General features: G+C 43.3%; 1 protein-coding gene across 6 annotated transcripts in view; it reads left to right on the top strand.

Moving 5' to 3' along the window:
* The window catches only part of LOC119563323 (trithorax group protein osa), a 30,821-nt gene that overhangs the window by 5,250 nt on the left and 11,638 nt on the right, over positions 1–13,933 (top strand). For all 6 annotated transcript variants that reach the window (XM_037876665.1, XM_037876661.1, XM_037876659.1 and 3 more), the window contains exons 3-4: positions 5,726–6,037; positions 6,103–6,321. In XM_037876665.1, the coding sequence (XP_037732593.1) occupies positions 5,726–6,037; positions 6,103–6,321 (531 nt within the window). The remainder of the gene's footprint in view (positions 1–5,725; positions 6,038–6,102; positions 6,322–13,933) is intronic.

Below are 13,933 nucleotides of genomic sequence, written 5' to 3'. Positions count from 1 at the left end.
GTAGTGAGGTAGTTTTGTGGGGGCTTACCCCCCGCAACCTTATCAACCGATATCGGTGACCCGATTCCGTATCTGTTTAGTCATCGCTCTGCTTTTGGCATATTCAATGTTCGATGTCGCTGCAATGGGATCGAGTTTTTTTTTATTTTCACAAATGGTGTGCGGATGTAGATGAAATGTCTCGAATGCGAGTCAACGAACTTTGATGCCGACGATTAGCCAGAGAAATATAAACAAATCTATGTGAGCACACAAATCAAAGCGATCCGCTAGGGTTAGACATGTGCGATGCGATGCGATGTGATGCGACCTTCGAGAGCTTTTGTTTGTGGGCAAGTGAGTGAGTGTGTGTTTGTGGGTAGTGCGAGATAAAAAAAAAAAATATAAAAAAAAAGAGTGTAGAAACCGCTGCTATCCAATGTCATGTGTGTTTGATTGTTTGTCTCGCTCGGCGGGCTTGTGTGCATAAACAAAGAAATCAAATTGCCGGCAGAGTGTGACTTACGCGTGCATGCAATAAATACATATGTACAATATACAGTACATACATAGAGGTACAACCGAAACAGCAACAACAACAATGGCCAAGTAGGCACCGTAATCAAAGGCAATAACAGAGAAACTTGTTGTTGTCACAGCTGACTCTCCCTCCCTCTCTCTTTTGGGGTAGCAGAAGGAGGAGGAGGAGGAGGGGTTAGCCGGCAAGCTGTGGAGGAAGCAGAAACCAAAACAAAATAAAAATGAAAATCAAGTGAAACCGCGCACAGTCAAAAGAGAGGAGGTGGAGGAGGGCTCGACTATGATGATGACATGACTTGGCTCACTCGCACTCCCTCGCTACCCCCCACCCATGCCCACTTGCCCACTTACCCACACCCATCTCTTTCTTTGAGTGCAAGTGTGCTGCATCCCGTTATGCTGCTCATATATCCTTGACGTTTGATTCTCCTTTGAGGTCAACAGGTGCAACAAGGAGAGCAACAACACTTTTTGGCATATATTAAAGAGCTTAAAGGCTAAGGCCTCTTTTTATTCTTTGGGTCTTCATGTCTGTTATTTTTTGGGGAAAGCAAACGGCATTGCATTAACCGCTCTTTTATGTTTGTGTCTTTGTTGTTCCTTTTTGGCCTTCTTCCTAGTCCCCCTCCTCTTGCTTTCTGTTCCGTTCCCTTTTTTTTTTCTTGTTGTTTGAGAGAGAACTGCTGTCTGTGTGCCGGCTTGTTTATGCTGTTTCTTCGCATGTATGGGTTGGCGTGCCTGTATTGGAGTGCCTTTAAAGTTTGACCTACAAAAAGTGGAGCACACAAAACCGTTGCCTTAACTGTTATTGTCCCTGCTTGCCGTGGCTCTTCCTCTTCTTCTTCCTTCTGACTGCCTCCTTTTTGTGCCTTTCGTTTGGAAAGGCCCTTCTTGTTGGCCTCCCTTCCAAGACTCATCCCACTGAAAAATCTGTTATACTGGTTGCCAAAATGTTCATTACGCCAGAAATATCCATAGACATAACTCTGTCTTCGTTAACTTCTTCTAGAGGGACCTAAATTCTTAAGATCTAGTACATTCAAATTAAATTGAGGTCATCGTTGAAAGAACTCATCAAACATTTTAATAATATCTCTATCTCTCAGGACATCCCCATAGAAACATTTCTAGGTAATGATTTTAAAAATTAATATTTAAGGTTCTGTTAATGGAATAGTATAGTATGGTTCCTTAAAAAACAATGACTAATTGATTGAAACAACAGTCCTTCAAAAATCAATTTAATTAAATAGCATTACAACAGGGGCCAAGAAGTAATCCCTCAAAATTTCGTTCGTAATATTTTGCGACAGTTGGTGGCTGGGACTGCATTGGTTTATTTCGGTAGCCTTGTTTATCTTTCCGCAACTGCTGCAAATGTGAATGGGCGCGTGGAGAGTGCGACATTGTATTAAAAATTACGCCCGTCCGAGAGTTGTGCACGTAATGCCTTCCTCCATTCAATTTGCCGGCAGCAACAGCAGGGGCAGCCTGCAGGGACATCCATTCCGTGCGCCCCCCACCCACTCACTCTGCTATACCATACTATACCACCCTCTTCCACCTCCTCATACAACCCTTACAACTGCCGGCTTTACCTTTACTGCCACGAAATCGCATTTACCACGTTTTTCCCTTCGCACAATTTATATGCAATCGCCTTCCACCCGTGGGTGTGTATGTGTATGTATCTGTGTCTGTTCGTTATGAAATTATAAACCCAGGATCAGGATAGGAGAGGGTACAGAGGAGAGGAGAGCAAACAGGACCAGGACCAGGACCACTCCCTTGGCTGCTGCGCTTTGTTTTTGTTCCCGCGATATTATAATACATGTAGCCGGCTTTTAGCTGGAAAACCTACCACCATCAGACCCCGAACTCGTAACTCAGAGCTCGGAACCCCGAACCCCGAACTCAGAGCCCAGAATTCAGAACAGAACTCAGAACCACCATCAGGCCGTTCAGTGGAACCCCCTCCATGCCTCTGATCCCGATTTCCCCGAACTTAATTCCGACCGACGTTCGTTCCAACCGTCATTCGTTCGTTACACTCATTGTATGTGTGTGCCTGTCTGTTTGTGCCACCGTACGACCCTTGCTGCATTAATTCAAATTCCACTTCAGCTTCTACCCGCCGTTGCCGTTTCTGCTTTTGATTTTCATCCATGATGAGTTTTCCCTTTTTCTTTTTTTTTCCTTTTTTTTTTTAACTTTATTTCTCGTTGCCTCGCTCGTTCGCTCCGCACACAGATACACACGCACACAGCGGAGCACGAAAACCATCCATTCATGTTTCCTGTCACCCTGCAGTGGACCGACCCAAACTGAACTGAACGACCGACCGACCGTCGTCGTTGTCGATTGTTGTAGTTGTTGTTGTCGTTGTCCTCGTTGCCCGAACGACGGGATCTGGCTTTGGCCCCTGGTTCCCTGGTTCTGGTTCTGTCTACGTTTCTGTTTCTGGCTATACAGCTCTGGCTTCCTTGCCTTGAGATGCCTTTCCTTACCTTACCATTCCGTACCTTTGGCCAGGCCAACTAAGCTGTGTTGATAGCAGTGTTGTCTTATGGAAATATGGAAATATTTTTAGACTTGGATAACGCTTATAGAGTTTGTAATATAAAAAAAAACCTCTAGAATAGTCATATTTGCTTGATATGGGTTTACTATGATCAAAAGTCTTGTACCATATTTTACGATATACCATAAAACTACTTTCTATTCCAAAAAAATAAAAAATGTAAACTTACCTTTCTTAACTAGGACTGTAAAATTGAATGGTTATAATAATACGATTATATATTTCATGGTATTTTGATATGATATGATATAATATTTTACGTTGATTTCGGCACATGTTTTATAACTGTTTCCACTACTGTACTCGCGGCATTTCTATTATTAGCCACTTAAATTTAATTTCACATGTACATATAACCAAGCAAAGCAACGGCAAATATCAGGCTTGGTTATACAGCTGTTTGAGAACCACTCACCTACCATTGGTAACCATAAAAAACCATAACAGTTTACACCATTTTTTAATAACTTCCTTTGGAAAAATCCATTTAAATAAAATAAATTCTCCAATTATTGTAAGCTTGCATTGAGGTTAAAAATAAATTTAATAAGGGGTTTTTAAAACCACCCATTGATATTTGATAAATATTATAGCCAAATTTGCCGTAAAAGTAGCTGAGCTGGCAGCACTCTTGCCGGTTGGTTCTCCGGTTCGTTCCCTCATTGCTGTGAGTTTCCATTAGATTTATTGCCACATTTTACTCCGGGCTGTGGCATTCGCAGCGCTGTTGTTGTTGCCCAGCTACATTTGTGTGTACGCCGCTGTGGGGTTTTGTGTTTGCGAGGGCGAACTGAAAGTCTGTGAGCTTGCCAAGCGCCTCTCCACTTGCCATGTCAGACGGTCGCTGTGCTGTGTGCTATGTGCTCTGTGCTGTGTGCTGCGACTTGGTCCGCCTTGTCGCACCACGTCAAGTTGAAAATCCTTTCATTAATGGCATCCAAAGCTCTTTCCCACACACAGGCACTTCCACTTGCACATGGCACAAGGCATGCCTTGCCTTTCCTTGCCTTGCCTGGTTTTTGCTCGTCCTGCTCCAGTTGTCTGTGCCGAGCACAGGCCACGTACCGCAGCAAGAGGTGTCTTCTCCGTCTCGAAGCTCCTTTTCCCCTGACTTTGTTGCAACTTTGTCGTTGGCTTGGCCTGGTCGGGTCTACCCTGGTCTGTCCTGGCCGCCTCTGCACATGCACATGTATGTGCGTCCGTAAGTTTCACTTTATATTCCACTCAAGTGGATTTCTTCCTCTGGTGCTGGTGCTGAGGGGGGAGATCCAGGAGCAGGAGCTAGAGCCAGGAGTGGCAGGCAATCGACTGTCCGCATCCCAGCCCCACCAGTAATGCGTCCTCCTTCAGGACAGAGCGTCGTAATTTGAACTGATTGGAGAGGACATGCACAGTTCAGGTCGCCTGTATAGCATTGTGGAATTTTGCTAAGATTCTTAGTTATTAACGACATCTATAAGAGATCCTGTGGTATTTGAACTTCCGTAAATTAGAAGTCTTAACATTTATTTATACACATATGATCGATATTTGTAAATCTATTAATAATACACATTTTACAAAAGTTTTTTGAGGATCTACTTCATAGTTCCCGAGTTAAGTTAGGACATACTTGATAAGTGCAATCACTACAACTATCATTCTGCCCTGCATTGTTTAAGCGAATGTGTGGGTGTTTTTGCCGTTATAGTGGTAAATATTTCAACTTTTTATTGCCAGCATTTAGGTTCCTTTGGCAGCATATTTTTTGAACTGTCTCTTTTTAATCTGCGCATTTGTGACTGTCAAGTGACAGCACACCCGAGGGTGCGTCGATGTCGCTCCTTTCACCCCTACCCTTAAATATTGTGCAGTGTACACACACACACACGCTACAGTGGGCGCCAAATAATTAGGGGCACTTGTGCAGTCGCCGGGGTCATTTCCAATTATCGTCTAGTTTTCCTTCCCAGCTGCACAATCGAATATTAATTGCTGGAAATTTCCAATGCAGAGAGTGTCCTAATCCGAGGACATCCACTGTGCCGAACCGAACACACACATGAGCACGAGGGTGTGTATTTGTGCGCGCATTTACGGGAATCGGTTGTGGAATATCGATTAAAATGATATATACAATAAAATGGAATGTGCACTGTTCGCACACAGACGAAAATACATCGGCGGAGCCAAGCGCAAATAATTGATGAATTGCAGTGGAGAAGAGTGTGGGAGGATATAAATAGAGAGTCAAAGAGCGACAGAGAGAGAGAGAGGGATAGAAAGAGACAGAGCGAGATGTCTGTAATTAAAAACCCATCTGCCATCCCTGTCGCACCAACAATTTAACCCTCTAAGGACCCACGTGACACATCCTCAAATTGTTAGAAAATTGCACATACAATATTTATTGGCGAGCTGATTTATTTAATTTTTTATAATGGCTTTAAATATCACATCCACAGGCTCAGAAATTTTAAACTTATAATAGAACATTGTTTGTATTAATAAACTGACTTAGAAAAGTATCTCAGCATTAAGGATGGGTTCCCTAAGTGTATGCAAAGGGTTAAACTTTGACAACCATTAGATATTTATGAGTCTCCTTTGGCTTTTATTGATCCCATTTTGTTTTTCCACCCACAGACAAACACTTCCAGGGGTCAGTCACCCTATCCGCCAGCTCACGGTCAAAATTCAGGTTCCTATCCTAGTTCGCCGCAGCAGCAGCAACAGCAGCAGCAACAACAACAGCAGCAGCAGCAGCAACAACAGCAGGCGGGACAGCAGCCCGGCGGTCCTGTGCCGGGCGGACCTCCTCCTGGCGCCGGACAGCAGCCGCCGCAGCAAAACACACCGCCAACATCTCAATATTCGCCGTACCCGCAACGCTATCCCACACCGCCGGGACTGCCGGCGAGCGGACCCAACCATCGAACTGCCTACTCGACGCACCAGGTGAGAGTACCTTTTTTTTCAAGAGTTAGAATTAACCATATAACGTTCGTGATGTCCTTGTGCAGTATCCCGAACCGAATCGACCTTGGCCAGGTGGGTCCTCGCCCAGCCCCGGTCCCGGACATCCCTTGCCGCCCGCCTCCCCGCACCATGTGCCGCCACTGCAGCAGCAGCCGCCACCACCGCCACATGTCACCGCCGGCGGACCGCCGCCCAGCAGCAGTCCTGGCCATGCGCCCAGTCCATCACCTCAACCCTCGCAGGCGTCGCCCTCGCCGCACCAGGTAAGAGATTCACAATCACTTCGGGAAGTAGATTCTAGAGGAAAAAGTACTATCTTCTGGAAAATTGAAGCACTATGAGTAATACTTGTCGCGAACAGAAAAGGTCTTCCATTTGGACTTACATATGAGGAAAACTTCTTAAAACGGAATCCCAAAGAAGATATATGTAGCCTCTTAACAAGCAGAGATAAGCAAATCTAAGTTAGATCATCTAACAGCTGGGCTGTTTTATGTAATACAGAAATATTAGCAAGTAAAATTAGGCGTGAGGCTTAGAGAGTTTGTCCAAGTTATCTTCAGTCTTCGAAAACAACATCTTGTAGATGCATTATAAACTACTATATGGCAGTAGTATGACAGTAGTGTATATGTAACATACCTCCTCTATTGAATAACGAAAGTACTTGTTCAAAGAAGAAGCCACAATGAATCAGCTCTAATCGGGGGTAGTTGTATATTTACCCATAGTATGTTATGATAATAACGGCTTTATATGGGCAAGCACATTTGCTATTTGCACATTCATTGGATGTTTTGCCGTGGGACGACCACCCAGTAGTAACCCCCCTACCTCCTTCGATCCCATTCACGACTCGTGTTGGCAGCTTTTCTAGATAATACACATCGAAAGTGGGTCAATAAACTGTGCTGCGTGAACAGCACGTGAACTTGACTCGTGACGTCACACATACGTCTACGTTGGCGTCGCACTCTTTACCTGCGATTCCCATTCCCATACCCATTTCGAATCCCCCACCCTAAAAACGTACCCCAATACAAATCCCCCTCTTCAGTCGTGTGCCACCTTGCCCAACAAGAGGCAGGCAGTCTACAAAAGTTGTTCAGGTCAAATGTTTATGCCTGGCCATGGTGGAACCCGTAGTCGTACTCATACTGGTACTCATACCCCTACTCGTACCCCCACCCTGGTATTCGCACTCATTTTTGGGTTGAGATTACTCTCCGCCGGCTTTTCCTGCCCTTTGGCTCTTTATATTTTGTGTGGGTTTTGTATGATTTTTTCACTCTTGTTTTTTTTTTTTTTTATATTTTTACCTAAACACCTCCCGCTTTTCCCTTGAACTTGAACCACCGCTATCGCATCCCATCCTCTTGACGACGCCCCTTTACCTTAACTTTTAAAATTGCTTTTAGCCTTATCGTTGTTGTTGTCGTCGGTTGTCTTGATTTGTTTTTATGAATTTTAATGATTTTTATTTTGTTTTGATTACTATTTCTTTCGGCGGCGGCATTTTCCCCCTTTTGTCTTTTGGTTTATTTTTCGCAATGCCGACAGTCTGGTTGTTTGTGCCCCACCCCCTGTTTTTGAGATCGTTTATGCACGTGTCATCACCATTTGTGGATTTCGTTATTTGCTGAACAATATCCAGTGGATGGTTTTTGATGGATCAAAATAAGAGGGTTTTCCAAAAAATGGTTATTTATATTTGAATAGGTAAGCCAGTTTGATGGTATGTGATTGGTTACCACCCTTGGATATCTTTGATATGCAAGAAGGTATTATTAAAAAACATTAGTATAGACCCCTAGTATTATTATTTTGGACGCAGCTGTGCATGTGAAGTGCCCGCGGGTGTGTGCGTTTGCTTTGTACCCCATTTATTCATTCAGCATGTCCGCGGCTGTCGTGGATACCCCCACCCGCAGCCCCTGCTCCACCCCCATGAACCCCCTGCCCCCCCACTCCCCGCTCGGTCGACAATCCTCCTGTGCCCCTTACCATTTCTTTATTTCGTATTTTGGTCTTTTCCCCCTCCATTCCCCTTGTATTTGGTATGTGGCATGTATATGCAACCAACACACTCGCATGACTACACTCAAGATCACACACAAAGCGTCTGTTACCATATATTTGGGTCAATGCCAAGGTCATTGTTGTTCTTGTTCTTGCTTTACCTCCATCTCCTTCGCGTCGTCGTTGCTGATGTTGTTGTTGTTTAGCGGGTTGTTTACATTTTATGTGTACTCTCATTTCGAACCGGCGATTCATCAACTCAGGTCCTCTTTAGTCGCTATCGATCCATCTCTTTGGCAAGAAAACTGACTGATTTGCAAAAGGTCTAGGGTTTCATGGATGCTACTTCTTCAAAACTCTGCCGAAAACCAAAAAGACTTCCTCAAATGTTAAAGAAAAACCATTAATATTCTACATTTCTGGAATACATTTCCAAAACTTAATATTTTGTTCAAAAAATAGTTTCCCTTGATTTATATTTTGAAGTTAGGACACCTTATATTTTTCTAAACCATAATTGTATTGAATTACAGACTGGGATACCTAACCAAAATCAATTTAAAAATATTTTCCAACTATTGCACTCCAATTAGATTACAAAATCAAGCCAATCGGTTTTTCCTTACATTATAATTGGGTGTTGCAAGGTTAAATCCGCGTTTCAGGCCAATTCAAACAGAAATCAACCGAAAAACGAACGCAAAACTGTAATCAGCCGCAGCCAACACTCATTTTAAGCCGTTCCAAAGTTGGGGGAAGTCCCTCTACTCGAACGTTGTTATTTAAGCTGGTCGATTTCGTATTGCATTTTGTAAGCCGCTTTAAATTCACCGTGTGCTGCAGAACAAAAGCCAACTGCCAGCAAAAATATTCAACTACTGATGGCTTTTAACCGTTTGGCTGTAAACAGTAAACACACCTTTTATATGGCGTGTTATTTAAGTATCCACTGGCATTTCCATTACCATTTCCATTGATTTTCAAGAGCATATGTGCTGTATACCCGTGCATATCGACGTGTCCTAGTTTATAAACTTATTTCAAGACTGTTCTGCGTCATATTCCCTCTCTATGTGGGCAATTGGCATGACTATCTTCATGCCTATCAGCATCTGAAATTTGCGGGCCAGGCAGACAGCAGCAGCAGCACAACTGCTGCATTCATTTAATGCGGCCCGAAATTGTCTGTGGTGCAGTGCACACGGTTGGGGCTTTTGGGCCTCAACTCCTCGAACCCCGAACACCGAGTACCGGCATGCGAAATGCGAATGCTATTGCGAACCCAAAAGCCCCCTGAGCCACATGGCCCAGCCTTTCCCCGTACCCCCAACCCATATCCCCTGGACCCTCTGCCTCTGCCTGTGTTTGCCTGCCAATGAACAATTTTGCCGGTTTTTCTCCGTCCGTTGTTACTGGGATTTTAGTGCTCCACTCATTGCTGCGTTGTTATTGTTGGCAGCGGCGGCGGCATCATCATCGTTTTTCATTTTAACAGGCGGCGCAGCCAGGAAAAAAGGCAAAAATAAAGTCGAAATAAAAAGAACGTTCATTTCAGTTGGCGCTGTTGTTGCAGAGAGAAAAATTTGGTATTAATATAAACTTGATTGCTCTAAAAATATGGTATTAATATAAATTTGATTGCTCTAAAACTTGAAAAAAAGTTTTATATTATTAAAAATAATATTCCGAATACTGGTTATGCAAAAATCTAGAGGGGAAATCAGTTATAGGCCAAAACCTTTGGAACAGTTTGAGTTTATAGAAAAAATTTGGATACTGTAGCTTTAGCTCTGCTTTGATTCTTCCAATTATAAAGACAGCTTTATATATATAGATAGATATTCAGAAGATAGATTTACCTTCTTGACTAAGTTCATTAGAACATGTGATTCATTTTAGAAAATAATGAATGATCTGTGAATAATATATGAATAATATTTTTGATATATGAGAAACTTATATTTAATAGACTTAAGATCTTACAATTTTTTTGTTTTTTATATTTTATATAACCCTTTTTAAAGGCCCACAATTTATTTTCCTGTGAACTGCTTCGTTATGAACGCATACAAATTTATATATAGAGGGTCGTGTGATTGTGCGCTTGTTTTTCAGTTCACTCGTTTGGATACACACCACGAACGAAACGATGCGAACGAGTCGAGTCGAGTAGAGTCGGGTCGGATTGGATCGGTCTGGTCCGGGGCTTTGGCTTTTGCTATTGCTATTGCCCTGGCTGTGGCACTGGCTCTGGCTCTTGCCGGTTCTGTCGGCTCTGACTGCGACTCTGGGCCGTGTGCTTTCGGTTGGAGCCCAGTGTGCGATTCATGGGACATTTGTCTGAGCTCTCAAAGTGGTTGACTGCCAGCGTTGGCTGTTGTTTTTCTTTTTTCGCTTTTACTGCTGGCAGTGGCTGACGGGCTGTTGGTCCGTCAGTTTGCCATATTGTAAGTGGTTTGGGGGGCGATGAGGGGCCAGGGATTGGGGGCGACTGAATGCTCTGCTGGCAAAACCAGCGAACGAACGCCACGATACGAAACATAACGAAGCGAACCAAACCCAACCGAACCGAGCAGATCCAAAGCGACTTCTGCTGCTGGTATACGAATATGAGAATATGCCTGTCTCTATATACAGGCGAACTTCTATAACTCGAACCATTATCATAAACTAAAAATCTGACATTTTTTAGGGTTCCAGAAACTGATTATGATTTGGATGTTGATAAGGTTTATTAAAATTGTACAACACATGCATATAATAATAAGTTCCAGTACAGAAAATATTAGAATCGAATTCGATAAGAAGTTTCTATAAAAGTGAACAGCTCAGATGTGGAAAACATGAATCCATTTATTTATATACATATATCCCAAATGTTTTGATATTTCCATTCCAAATTTTTATAAGATTGGTTGACTTTAATATATAATTTTTGTTTTCGTACTATACTTTTGTTTCTCCATATTTGGTGTTCTGTTAAACCTATGATTTCTTGCAAAGAACATTAAAAACTTTAAAGATTCAATCTGATTTCCTTTGAAGATCAGTTCAGGGAAGTCGGACTGTATATTCATTTGCGTTTAGTGTAGTGGGACTGCCTGAGTGGTTCCCTTGTGCAATGTGCGCCTTGCACACTCAACACAATCGCACAAACTTTCGATTCGCTCATAAAATTTCCAGCAAGCGCAAACAGAAATTGCATGAGCATGGAGTCGACCGCTATGCCTCAGAATCGGATTCAGAATCAGACCCAGACCCAGACGGAGATGGAGACCCTCCCCCACACTTGGAGGATGTCTAATGAGCGACAGTCGGACTGGCTGTCGCTCAGCTGGGCTGTGTTCTTTATATATCTCGTTCCCCGGCTCTGAGGTTAAACCCCTCCGATCCGGCGTACAAGCTGGACAAAATGAAAACCATTGAGGGGGGTGAGAAGATTGCCAGAGACTATGCGGGATGTGGTGAACTATTTTTTGTCTGTTTTACATTCTCAATGTTGCAGTTTTTGAGGTCTATACCCTAGCTTATGGTTATGGGACTTGAGGAAATGTTAACACTTACCTTATCAATAGATCATATCTCTTATTTAAAACTTCCTAATTATAAAGTATAATATAAGAAACTAGCTATCAACCGCGGTTTACTTCAAATGGTTTCTTTATTATATCAATACCATTTCATTTTTATTGATATGTAGAATTTTAAAAACCCCCGATACTGCAAGATGAGGCAATAGTTTAATAGTATACACTTTATTTCTCATCAAAATTCCTGCTAGTCTAAGACCTACTAATTAGTATCGCAAACCTTATAGCTAGGGTATTTCCAGCTACGATCTGAATGTGTTAACCCTCTTCCTCTTGTTTTCATTTTTATGATATCCCCGAGTTTATTACTTTTCCTCTCCAACTGGCTGGCTGTGTTTATAAATTCCCTGCTGCCCCTTTTTTTTGCCGGTTTCTCGTGTGTGCCGCTCCTTTGTGCATTTAATTCTCTTATTTTTTTATCTCTTCGTTGGCCGCATAACAAGCACATGTATGCCAGTCCTTGTTTTCGGTTTTTGCCTTGTTTTTTAATGTTTTTTTTTTTTTTGTATTTTTGCAACGCTCGCTTGCCACATTCATCGCTAAAGGTTTTAAGGTGATAAGCCACAAAGGTCCCACCAGAGCCACCAGTACCGCCGGTTCCATCGGCTCCATCGTCGGCAGCAGCTGACAGCCAGACATAAACATACCTACCCAACCAACCAACCAGCCAACCAACCTACCGACCAACCATCCAAGCAACATGCATATTCTTTATTTAAATGAACGTCCACAGATGACACGGCATAAAAAGCGGTGAAGTGCGCTTTCGAGGGCCAAAAGTCGAACTTGTGGCCAATGCTGCTACATCATCATCGCATCTTGAGAACGAAAGATGAAAGATGATGGGGTTCTCTTCCTTTTTTTTTATTATTACTTTTCAAGTGGGGTCCAAGGGCGAGTCCCCTTCTCTGAAATCGTGCCCAAAAATCGAACTCTCAACACTTTTGGCGCGCAAATCTTGGCTGAACTTTATTTCGCTGATGAATTCGGCTGGTTGGTAAAGGGGGGCAAAAGTGTGGGAGGTGTTTTTATTTTTTGTATTTTTTATCTGTTTTTTATTTGTGTTTGCTTCGCATTATTTTCGTTATAAATGATTTCATTGTTGTTGTATCCGCAGCGCTTGTTTTCCTTTCCAAGTAATTTTTCTACGCGACCACAAGAGCGCACACACAGATACAGACTACAGATACAGATACAAACTACAAACGTGGGCCGCGCTTGTTGTGTTTGTCCTCCCCCCTAACATCTAACCCCCCTACGCCCCTGGGCACAAAGCATTCTATCCGGCCTGGCCTTTAGCTTTGCTTTTGATTTTGCCAGCTTGCTTGCTTGCTATTCTCGTCATCGTCTCGCAACTCAAGTGGTACCCCCCCCCTCGAGAGAACCCCTCGCCAAAATGCGAATACGAATACGAATGGCCTGGTCTTGCCTGCCCTGTGCGCTGTGCCAGTGCTGCCTCGGTCGTTGCTTATTTCATTTTATTATATTCCAACATTTAGAGTGTACGTGCCACGGTATGGGTGTGTATCTGTGTGCGCATGTTTCTGTTCCTTATCTACGTCTTTGTCATCGTTGCCGTTGCCGTTGCCTTTCGTTCGCTTCGAGCGCGCCATAACTACCACAGCCACTTGCCCGATCCCCGGGTAGTCGTAGCCTCCATCCGTCGCCTAAGCCCCGACCCGCTCCCTCCCGCCCAACCGCCCCCCTTGGAACGCTTCAAGTTGCAGCCGTCCGTCGTCGTCGTCGTCGTTGTCGCTCGCTCGTTGGTTGGTTGGTTGGCTGGCTGACTGGCTGCTCGGTTCGTTCCACATAGCTTTTATGCCCCGCTCCGCAACGTCTCCACACCCCCAGTCCATACCATACTATACCATACCATCCCGATCCCAATCCCATGCCCATGCCGCCGCCTTGTGCCGTCAGTTCGTCGTCGTACATTTCATTTCACTTCACTTAATTTCTCAGATACCAAAACGAACAGCGTTCGCTCGTTCGTTCGTTCGTTGTATTTTTCTTTCTGCTGCCGCTGTGGCTGTCCAGGGGCTTAGTGCGAATACATTTTAGGGGGAGAGATCCTAACCGAAAGATATTTTGAAATCTTGAAGATGTATTCCAGTAGGAAAGTTTTGTGTTAAATCCTAAGTTTCATTAAAATAGTTCTCCATCATTTCCTGAAATAAAAAAAAAAATTTTTTTTTCTGAGTAGGTACAACATTCGAATATAAAAATACAATTTTTTTATTAAATAGTCAGGAAAACGATGTAAAAT

This window comes from Drosophila subpulchrella, chromosome 3R, assembly GCF_014743375.2.
Source record: "Drosophila subpulchrella strain 33 F10 #4 breed RU33 chromosome 3R, RU_Dsub_v1.1 Primary Assembly, whole genome shotgun sequence".
Taxonomy (NCBI): Eukaryota; Metazoa; Arthropoda; class Insecta; order Diptera; family Drosophilidae; genus Drosophila; species Drosophila subpulchrella.
This window is presented reverse-complemented; position numbering and strand designations above follow the sequence as displayed.